The sequence below is a fragment of the Corvus kubaryi genome, unplaced genomic scaffold, assembly GCF_017639235.1.
Source record: "Corvus kubaryi isolate FWS band 111438036 unplaced genomic scaffold, C.kubaryi_AGA036_p1.0 split1-65, whole genome shotgun sequence".
Classification (NCBI taxonomy): domain Eukaryota; kingdom Metazoa; phylum Chordata; class Aves; order Passeriformes; family Corvidae; genus Corvus; species Corvus kubaryi.
Genome location: NW_024582080.1, coordinates 4,377,818 through 4,389,016, shown reverse-complemented (window position 1 = coordinate 4,389,016; position 11,199 = coordinate 4,377,818). Strand labels below are relative to the sequence as shown.

Genomic DNA, 11,199 nt, shown 5'->3' with positions numbered 1-11,199 from the left:
CTACTTCCAGAACATGAAAGGAACACATATTGTTCCATTAGTTAATTTTATATCACTAAATTAAAGACAGTTCAAAAGGAGTATAATCTCATAAGGCTCTCTCTTTGTTCAGTCTGGTGTGACTTATTTCATGGGGTACAACAAATATGGTTTCCTGTGGGGCTAAATACTATTAGAGTTATAAAATGGCTTTAGTTTAGTATATTTTATGCATCACTATGAGTTATACACCACAAGGGTAGGAATATTTTTATCTGGTATTTGCAGATGCAGTTCTGTACTCCTGCATATCTGTAGGCTATTGGGATGCTTGATTAAGACCACGAAAAGCTCCACTATAAAACAACAAACACAATAAATAAACAATAAAACAACATCTGGGATGTAACCTTTTCTCCATAGCCCTTAGATAGCCCTGTCATGCTTGCTGGGCTGGCAGGGCTGCCCATTCCTGGGGGTTTTGCTTGTAGGTGTCAGAAGGTGCATTGAGATCCCCATGGCAGAATTACAGCGAGGTGCATTTTGATATTTGAAACCATTCAAAACATTTTCTAAATATACAGTAAGAAAGCAGGTCTGGCAGATTTTCTAATTCTGGGTACCTCTGGCAAGACACTGTGGAGTAGGTGGCTAATGCATTCATCCTTGACTGTGATGTTGAGTGGCTTTGCTCTTCTAGGTTGAGGAGCTGAAGTCTTGGGAGGGGGTTTAATTCCTTGACTAGATTTTTTTCACAAGATAAATTTGGATTCCAGCATTTCTGTCCCATATAAAGTACATTTTTGATTGTGCTGTTCTGCAATTAAAACAACTCCTGGTTGGGAAGAGTCAATTTTAATTCTTTAGGGTTCAGTAGGATTTCTCCTAATCCCTGCAATTTGGAAAATTGAGATAGAAAGATAATTGCTAGCTAATTCTCTAGGAATTGCATCTTCGAGCTAAGAAATGTAACTCCTAAGAGCTAAATTCTATTGAGTGCACATTATCTGCTAGTAAATTAATCTTGCTTTCTTTTTTCTTTTTTCCCTTGAAGTTCTGAAGGATATAATCTTAAATTGTCCTGGGCTTGAGCAGTAAAGGATAAATTCATTCACTGGCTGACTTGTCATCTCACCATTGTGATGGAAAAATGTTCGCTTTAAAGAAACCCTTTTCCTGCTACTAAAACTGCCCTTGAAATACAAGATCTGTTGTGATTTTTAAAACACAAACCCAGTAATGTCAGAACCCGACCCTTCATCTGGATTTGTGGGAAACATGGAAAACGGGACTTTTCTGGAGCTGTATCCCACCTCCCTTTCAACTTCAGTGGATTCATCACCTGGCCGTTTATCCAACGTCTATGTCTATGTTTTTATATTCCTTAGTCTCTTAGCTTTTCTCCTTTTGCTACTGATCATTGCACTTCAGAGGCTGAAAAACATAATTTCTTCCAGTTCCTCATACCCTGAATACAATAGCGATGCTGGAAGTTCGTTCACTAATTTAGAGGTTTGCAGTATTTCTTCCCAGCGCTCTGCTCTCTCAAACCTTTCTTCATGAAAATAAATGAAAGGAAACATAGGAGGAATGGAAGAGCTTTGTCTAGTTTCTTGGGAAGGTAGTGCATGTAACATTTGCCTTAGGAGACTATTATCAAGAGGTGTTTTTAAAAGTTTCCTCATTTTTTTTCCCCCTTCCTTTTCTAGTCTCCATTTCCCCTTTAACTAATTTTCATTTTGGACAATGGATAATGACACCTGACCATCATTTCTTGCCTGTAATAGTGATGCTGTCTCTTTCTCACACATATATGGTGTTCATTAAGAGTATTCCTGCCAAATTGTAACACAGTTCTAACGGGATGTGTCATTTTTCTGCTCTAGTTGTGACCCCTTCCCTGATCTTGTGTCAGCAATATGCTGACTACTTTTCTTTTCCTTTTTTAATTATATAAGGACTTCTGGATGAAATCCCTATTGCTAAAGTACAAAAAAATCCACTTAAGTTATAAATATTGGGACAATTTAAAATTGCTGATACTGTTTCCTTTTTTTCTTTTTAATTTTCACATATTTTTCAGTATTTATTGATGTTTATAAACACAACTAATTCTTGAAGAATGTTGATTTTTTTTATTTGTACTCCCAACTCATTCTGTACAAAGTCTGTATTTCAGTTTTTGAGTCTCTTTGGTTAACTTAGTAAAGTGACTACAATAACGATGCTCACTGTTGAATGTGTGAAGGTATTTTTGGACCCTGTTGCATCTCATTATCTCATTTGCCTAATGACTTGTTCCTCCAGGGGGCAGCTTTCGCTGTTGAATGACAAATAACCACACAACTCCTTTTCATTCTTCACTGATACTGCAGCTTATTCTTACTGGATACCAGGACGAACCAGTGGTTTCTTGTAAAAGACCTGCATTCAACAAATACAGGTAGCAAGTGAAGAGTTCCTAAACTGTCCTTTAGGCACATGATGTTTGTACTCACATGAGCAGGGCCAGCAGGGCCAGAAATTGCTTTACTGGTGAGGATTTTCTGGGCCAGGTTTGTCCTGTAATTTCAGAAATGCACAGTGGGGTGGAGGGTGACACAGGGATCTGCATAATGGCCTGGCAGACCTGTGCTCTGACCTGCAGGAAGTGCAAGGTGTACCTGCAGAGGGTAGGAAGGGATGGGCAGGAAAATGGCAGTGGCTCTGCCACTTTTCTCCATCAGCATAAGGAAAGGCCAGAGAGAGAGGAAGAGAAATGGATGATGTTTCACAATCTCATTCCTCTTTTCCATGCCGTTTTCTGGGTTATCATTTCCCCTGCTCAAAACATAACATGTCACTCAATTTCTGCAGTAAAATAATGAGCAGCTTTGTGAACTGGATCCTGTGATTAGCTGGGCTTTAAATCAAGCCAAATATTCAGAGTAGTGATTTGAAGTGCCAAGTGTGACCTGCTAGAACTGCAGCCCCAGACTGTGGTGCAATTCCTTATTGCCTTACTGCACTGTGTGAGCACAGCTCCATCCTGCCACTCAAGCCCAGGCAAATTTTGCTCTCATGGCTGGATCCAAGTCACTGGAGAGACCTGAGGAGAGGTATGGCAAAGTCACTGCCATTTCTGTTACTGACAAAACACAGGTGTAACTCTGGGAGATGGGGTGGTCTCGGCAGGAGCAGCTGCCCTCCCCTCGCCTGGCACTACTGCCCAGCAGGCCAAGGGGTTAGGGAACACTTCCCAAACACACTTATGATACTTGCTGAGCTGCCACTGCATTCATAAACAAGACAGACTCTGCCATTAACTACACAGGCTTTAAAATACAAATTTGGAAGGCCTGCTGTAAATATAGTCATTAGAAATACAGCTGCTGTTGCCAAACAATACAGAAGATGCTGGAGTTGGTGTTTTCAATTTTTAAAAGTGGACATGCAGTATGGTAAGTGGTAATGACTTACGGTGGTGATTAGCTCCTTACAGAGGTCAAAGAACTTGCTGACTGATAAAGAGTGGAAGCCTGCAGACTCCCTGAGCCAAACGGGTTTGATGAATGTATTACTGCTTGAGTATTTTATTCATCTAGACAAAAGTTTCTTGTATGTCACTTTTCACTGTAATTGACAATTGGCCTTGAAAGAAGAGGTAGCTATTTAAAAGGGATTAGGGAACATTATTTCCCTTCTCAAAGCTCTTTGAAATCCCAACCTGTAACAATGCATTTGTATGTTGACTGGTAGATAAAAATAAATGAGCTGTAAATGAAGACACAACAATTGCTCAACTATTTTGCCTTACTGACGAAGTTGTAAATTTGTTGCTTCCTTTGCTGCAAATGGAGGAATTTAATCAAAATCAGAGATGAGACCACAGGTTGAGATGGGTATTTGTTCCCAGCAATGTGTTTATACTTGCAGATATAGAGACATTTAACATTAAAATACAAACTTGTTGAAAACCCATTGGCTGTGTTCAGTGAGCTGTTGTCAAACTTCACAAGAACAAAAAGGATTTTTCAGATTGCAGAAGATAGCAAAGATAACTGAAACCTCACATTTGATTTTGCTTTGTTGTTTACTAGATGCTATTAATTTTTCCCACTCTGCAGTGACATACGGGATTGTACAGTCATCACCATTTCAGCTGAGTTGCATCTGTTTTCTTCAGGAGAGATTTGAATAGAAACAAGTAGGTTCCAACAAAATAGCATCAGGAAAAGCCACAGGCAAAAAGCACAATAGCATTTTTGAGGATTGCTAAGTACCAGTTCTCCAAGAAAAAAAAAAAAAATAGGAAGAAGAAAATAAATTCACCTGAGAATCTGAGCCTGAGTTAACCTGAGAACACTGGAACAGGCTTCCTAGAGAGGTGGTGGATGCACAAGCTTGTCAGTGTTTGAAAGGCACTTGGACAATGCCCTTATCAACATGCTTAACTTCTGGTCAGCCCTGAAGTGGTCAGACAACTAAATGATCACTGTAGGTCCCTTCCAGCTGCAAATATTCTGCTATTCTATTCCAACTGGAGTTGCAGGGATATTTTTTTTGCTGCGTCTGGTCCCAGGTTCCCCAGCACAAGAGAGAGATGTGGAGATACCACACTGAGCCCAACTCAGGGCTGCTAAAATGATTAAGGGATTGGAGCATCTCTCATATGAGGAGAGGCTGAGAGAGCTGGGACTGTTTAGTCTATAGAAGGCTCAGAAGGATCTCATCAATGTATGTAAATACCTCATGGGAAGGAGGAAGAAGAGGAGCCAGGGCCTTCCCAGTGGTGCCCACAACAGGACAAGAGGCCAAACTGAAACACATGAAATTCCACAAGAAAAGACACTACAGAGAGGGTAGTCAAACACTGGCACAGGTTGACCTGCCTGTAGATGTCCATGCTTTGAGCAAGACCAGACGATCGATCATCAGACAGTCTCCTTCATATCAGTGCAAAAACTCAGAGGCTTCTGGCTCACTGCCTCCTCCTGATGTGTTTTTCTCATCCCTGGAGCTGAGTAAGCAGTATCTTTACTAGGAGGTAATTAGTTCAATAATTTGTTGCTAAAGAGCTGCTCTGCTCCCCCTCCTGCCTGCAGCCACATACTTTTCCAGCTTTTCCACTGCCTTTTTGTGGTGTGGGTTCACATTTGACAGCTTTTGCTCTGAGCAATTTTTGGTTGCTACTAAGCCTTCTAACTCAAACACTGCTGTTAACTTTGGTAAGATATGATTCCAAGGCTGCATGGCTTCAGGTAGTTGCAAAGTAGACCTGGAAATCTATAGAAAAAAATATGAATAAAACATGGGTGAGGAAAGAAGAGAAGAAGTTTCTGGAACACACAGAAAAAATATTTTGCTTTAGTTCAACAGATATGGTCCATTCAAACATATTTAAAAAAAGAATACCTGCCGAAGGCTGTAGCAGCCTCTATATCTAAGACTCTCTTGCACTGCTGGTCATCTTGACCCTACTGTCAAGTTAACCCATTATATTAATCTGCCCTGAACATTACCACATTATTCCCAACATGAAATAGTGTCATGCTTTTCACTCAGCAACTCTTCAGCTCTGTAGAGAGTTTATTCCACTGAAATTATCTGCTTTCAGCCCCTCTCAGTCTGCCAGTTCACCTGAAGGATTTGTCTCTGTAAACTGAAAGTCTTGTCTGGATTTTGTACAAAACCTTTTAACCTGGGAGCAAGTCTTACTCCTCTTCTGTGCGGCTTGTTTGCCCTCTCCTCACTGTCTAACCCCATGGAACTCTGGCAAGATTGTGTTGGAACCCAGAGTGCAGGGAATGTTTCTCTGCCTGTCCTGAGGGGCCCATCCCTCCAGGGAAACACTGTTTTTAACCTTCGGCCATGGAGAGGGCTGCCAAGGCCTTGGGATGAATTAGAATCACAAGGGTGTGAGTTAGGTGGTAGTATAATATATAGCTTGTTACAGGGTGAAAAATTTAGAGTTTTGGGTTTATTAGTATGGTAAGTAGATGAAGACAAGATGGAGGACTCCTGTCATTTTTCAGGTCTCTTCCTTCTTCTTCACCTACTCCATTTGCAGTGTTGGTAGCACAGAATGATTGGTTAGGAAATGCCGCAGTACAGGCTATGTGAATGGATAGTTCATTAGGCACCAGTAGAAAAGTAATAATAATATACATTCGTAATAACAGTTGGGTAGTTTACCTTTAAAAGGGCCTTGAATTTCCTGTATCATGTCTTTTGGTACTTTCTCTGCTTCATGCTATGTTGGTGGCATGTAAATTACTGATAAGATACAATAAAAATCTGAAGACCAAGAAGATCCAAAAGTCCCGTTCCTCTCTTACTCCTGGCAAGGACTTTCTCCCCCATCCGGGGAGGACGTGGGGGTAGAGAACCCACACAGTTTCACTTCATCTTCTGTCCCTTATAGACAGCAGCACAGGGGCTGCATTTGTTTCAGTGCTAAAAGATGCAGTTTTAATACAATAAATGTCTTTGAGCAGCTTCAGTTAAAAAATCAGAAGCAGAAAAGTAAATTTCTTTTTAAAGTATAATCTAATGTATAGCTTTTTACAAACAAACTTAAGAGTTCTTCCTTTGTGAAATTTTATTTTTGCCAAAAATATCTATTTCTAAGGAGAAAAGCTATTTGATTGAATTGTTAAAAATGGAGCAATTTTTTACGTCAGCTGTGCTGACGTAATTATTTTTGCCCACAGATTTTTCTAGGTAAGACATTCTACTGTTTAAGGGGACAAAAAATTACTCTATCTAATTATTTCTCTCCTCAATAAATGAGTGTAGGTGTCTGTCACAGCATTTTTGCCACCACATATTTACTTATGAAGCTGCACTTCTAACGCTGAATGCTGATCTGGTCATATAGACCAGGTCCCAGAGTACAGTTACATCTCTTTTGTTTGTTTGTTTGTCATAGAGTATTATTGGTTAAATATAAGATGGAGACCAAGCTGTTAGTTAATGAATTGTGTCCTCACTGCTCCTTCAGCACAGGGATCAGTTTGTTGTTTGTTTTAAAATATTAGTTACAGCCCATAAATAATTTCCATGGCTTTTTCTTGAGCTTGGGCTCAACAGTTGCTGACAAGTAAGAAATGAGTGTAAAGGATATATTTATGATGGAGATTCCCTGTGTAGTTTATGCAGGGCAACTGCTCCAGCTCCCTGGATACTGCTACTGCGCTGGGAACTACATGCCGGGGGATTTCTGCCAAGGTACCCTCCCTTTTTCCAAACAGCTTCATCAGGATGCAGAAGGTGAAACTTAGTAAACTAGGACAAGCTGAAACACCTGCCAGGAAAAAGGAATGATGATACAAAGGCACCCAGCAAGAACAGAAGCATGGCAGGGAGCAAAAGGAGACGCAGCCTGAAAAATATGCAAATGGCTGTGTCTGGGGCAGGAGTAAACTGAGAAAGGACTACTGCTGGCTGGAGAAGCAAGGAGCAGCAGTGACAAGACCATCTTCTCATGAGAGGGGGTGATGAATTAGGCACAAATAGGCAACATTGCAGCAAAAAGGAAAATAAGGCTACCATCCTTCACAAGACATACAGTCCCTTTTTCTCCTGTCCTCGGTGCCAGTGTCAGGGACCACACAGGGACAGCTACCGGGCAGGGGGCAAACGAGGTTCATATCTGGGCAAGTAGCTTCACTGGCCCACACATGGGAAGTTTCCCCCTAGCCCGAGTCACATATTCCCCTCCTGCTGCGGCTCTGGCTGTTGCTGCTTTGCTCCTGAATCCCTTGCCTCTGGCAAACCATTTTCTGCCCAGGGCATATGAGTCCTATTTTTTCCCATACTCTAGTGCTTTTTTTGCTTTCTCTTTGCATCTGAAGGCTCCAAAAGATTCCCAAATAAATTGTACTTCATCTGGGGTATCACACAAGGCTCTCCCAGCCTTGATGCCTCTCTGCACAGCCTGGGCTGCTGGGCAGGAGCTGGACAGGTACCTCCTCATCTGGAGACACTTAGCTGTGTTTCCTGTCCTGCCGCCTGTCAGTGCCCCAGCTCTCCTGCTACATAGCACATTTCAGCACGTGTGAACTGCTCTTCAAAAACTGTTCTTTACATGTCCAGAGAGGGCTTTTCAATGAGAAATTCCTCTATTCTCACAGTAATTCGGCATGGTACTGTAACATTGCTGGAAAACCCACAGGGGCGTGCCTAATTTCCACAGTAAAAAGTCTGAAGAACGAGTAATGCACGTTTTCAGTAGTTCCTTTAAAACAGAAGCTGCTTCATGGTTTTCAGTTTCCATTCATGCTTTCAGGTTAGTTTTATTCAGAAATTAACTCCTGAGTGAACGTGCCATTGTATCTCTGCAGGAATAATTTTCCTTCACTAACTTTTCTATATCTGAGAACCTTGCAAATACATTATTTCAGATTACAGTCCTATGTTATATTCCTGAAGAAATGTCTAAATTTGCCATTTCAGCCATCACTATGAAAAAGTGGGGGAAAAGGGTAACCCTAATATCTACTCCTAACAGTGAGTTAAAGGCTGGTCTAGATTTGCCAGACCATTTTGTTAGACCCGGGTGGTCCCGATTTCATGGTGTTTATTGTAAGATGCTGTCAATCCTCCTGATGTCAAGTGAGGGGCAAGTCTGTGCTTCACAGTGGGTGAGATGAGATCCTGTGGTCCCATCCTGCCCCAGAAAGCGTATCAAGTTCCCTCCCACACTGTCACATTGTCCCTCATCATCTGCTCCTGCACAGGCTGGTGGCCCAGGGAGGACCTGGGAGGATCATGCCCAGATAAATGCGTGCATTGAAAAGGGACCCTGCAGCCCTATGCTACACAAAAAAACTTACAGGAAAAAAACTCTTGGTAAAAGTTTCAGAAATGTATTACGAAACATTGTAGTTAATGTTGAAGGTAAAGAAGATTGTACTGACAAATTTGTAATTGTTTAGATCTACTGAGAATTCAGAACAAGGCAAGTTGTTTGACCAAAGGCACTTTCTAGTGTCTAACTCATCAGTATTCATTAAGTGGAAATAGAGCCTGCTGTAATGAAGAAAAATATCAGATACTGTAACTTGAACTTTGGCAAGATCACAAGCAATTAGCTGGGTACTGGAATCAGAGTGCTTCAGCTGAAGTGGAAGAGAAGGCAGCAAAAAAACCAACCAACTTTGCATGATTTTGCATTACAGAAAATTATTATAATGTTGTAATGAAAAGGTTGTTGCAGAGGGAAAAAGAAAATGGGAAAATCAGCAAGACAGACAGACTGACCTTTGCTCAGCTTGGGTGTTCCTGTCCTTTGTCATCTGAATTTGTTCAAAGTGGTAATCAAAAAGGCAGAACTCTGCTGTTGCTCTCTCCTGTGCCCTACTCCATCTGAGTAGCAGTCCTCTTCAAGTAATCCTGATGGGAGGGTCTTCTGGGATGGTCTCTGGTTTTCTTCCTCAAAGATGGATCCCAGCAGAAGGAAAAGTGAGAGACAAAAAACAAGAAAGTTTTAATGAGAATAGAATTGGATATATAAATAAATAGGTATGCAAATAAATAAATAGAGAACAAGCAAAAGGAGTTGAAAATTATGTGTAGATAGAACTGAACTGAATTTTCACCTCTTCTGTCTCTCTATCTTAATAAATAAATAAATAAATGCTTGCAGAAAAACAAGAGGAAAAAAAATCATTATGCTTTGAGGCAAACCACCCACCAATTGCTTCCTATTTACAACTAGAAACCCTCTCTGCAATATAGATAAATGGAAGGGTAATTAGGAAAACGGATATGATTAAATGTTTGGGGAGCATGGTATCTTCTCTGCCCATGTGTGTTCAGCTGCTGCAGGAAATGCACCAGAGAGGATGGAGAAACAGAGCTGTCTCTGCAGACAAGGAATAATGGGCAGGTGGACTCTGCCTTCAGTAACACTGGGATCCATGAGCTCTGATGGGGGATTTGAGCAAGCAGGATCTGCTCCTCATCTGTTTCCACAGACACCCAGCCAGCCAGCTTCACAGACTGTTCTGGCATCCTCAGGTGCCCAGGGCACGTGTGTACCATCCACTGCCTTCTCTCTCCCCAGCAGCCAGGATGCTGCAAGAGCTGCTGGGAGACAGGGTGACTCCTGTGAACATCTGCATAGTGACCAGCTATAAATGCCTTAGGACACCTTTGTGGTCACCTGAAGTGGTTATCTAGCCCCTCTCTTGTCCGGGAAAAAAAAAGAGGTTTATATCACTGACTTGTATCTGAAGATGATGACTTGTGTTAGACTGGAAATATCTGCTACTATGAGGACTGTGGCAAAGAGAATAAAGAAATAAAAGAACAACGAGAGAAAGGCAGAGTACAGAAGCAAGGGACTGACTTTGCTGTACACTATCCTCAAGGATCACAAGATTTACAGTGAAGCAACCCAGTTGTTCCCTCCAATCCTTCTACTACTCCATTAAATCTAAAGATAACTTAAGATTTCTATGCTTAATACAATCCAGCAGCTTGGAAGGTGGGGTAGGAGGCATGGTTTTCAGCAGAAAAAGAAGATTAGATACCTACAGGAATTAGCCTCCAAGCAGCCAGATCTGCAGCAGAGTCCTATGCAGGTATTTCCTATCTTCTATGTTCACTAGAAAACACAGGTCACGTTTTAATGTCATGAGTTTGATGCATTTCTGTAAAAATCATTTGAATTCAATAAACACATTATTAGCTGAAATGTTTTATTACATCTTTTTGGAAACAAGCACTGTTCTCAGATTGTTTTGCACTATATTTAAAAGTGATTCAGATATATCTATTTTAAAATGAAGTATTCAAAGCATGTCTATACAGATTAAATGAAACAATCTTGTTTAACCTTTTTAAAGAATCCTGTTTAAAAAGTGGATTTTAAATTTTTTTTCAAAAACAGAGTAATTTTTAGTGAAGAAAATTTACTTCAGAGCTGTGATGAATTTTTTCAATTATTTAATTAATCAAGAAAAAAAAAAAGTCAGTTATTTATAAAACCTTAATCTAATTTTCCTTTATGACTTGATCCTAATGCATGTTTGCACACAGACCTCCTGTTGACCTCCACGGAAGTTACGCATCTAAAGGGAATGCAGAACCAGACTCTGCAGACAAAATTAGTGATTTTCTAATTGCTCTAATTGGTGTTTAATTTTTCCGCTGTTTAGAGATCAAGTTACTGACTTTTAATGGGAAAAAGAAATATATGCTGGAATAAGAATGTAATCAGATAAGAAAAATAGT

General features: G+C 40.6%; 1 protein-coding gene across 1 annotated transcript; it reads left to right on the top strand.

Annotated features, from left to right (window-relative positions):
• Positions 1–1,133: 1,133 nt before the first annotated feature.
• On the top strand, positions 1,134–2,206 carry SERTM1 (serine rich and transmembrane domain containing 1). Its single transcript, XM_042014265.1, has one exon. The coding sequence runs from the start codon at positions 1,219–1,221 to the stop codon at positions 1,540–1,542; it is 324 nt and encodes a 107-aa protein (XP_041870199.1). The 5' UTR covers positions 1,134–1,218; the 3' UTR covers positions 1,543–2,206.
• The last annotated feature ends 8,993 nt before the right edge of the window (positions 2,207–11,199 follow it).

Excerpts from the sequence above, each read along its gene's own strand:
- SERTM1 (XM_042014265.1), top strand. The coding sequence starts at position 1,219 with ATGTCAGAACCCGACCCTTCATCTGGATTTGTGGGAAACATGGAAAAC.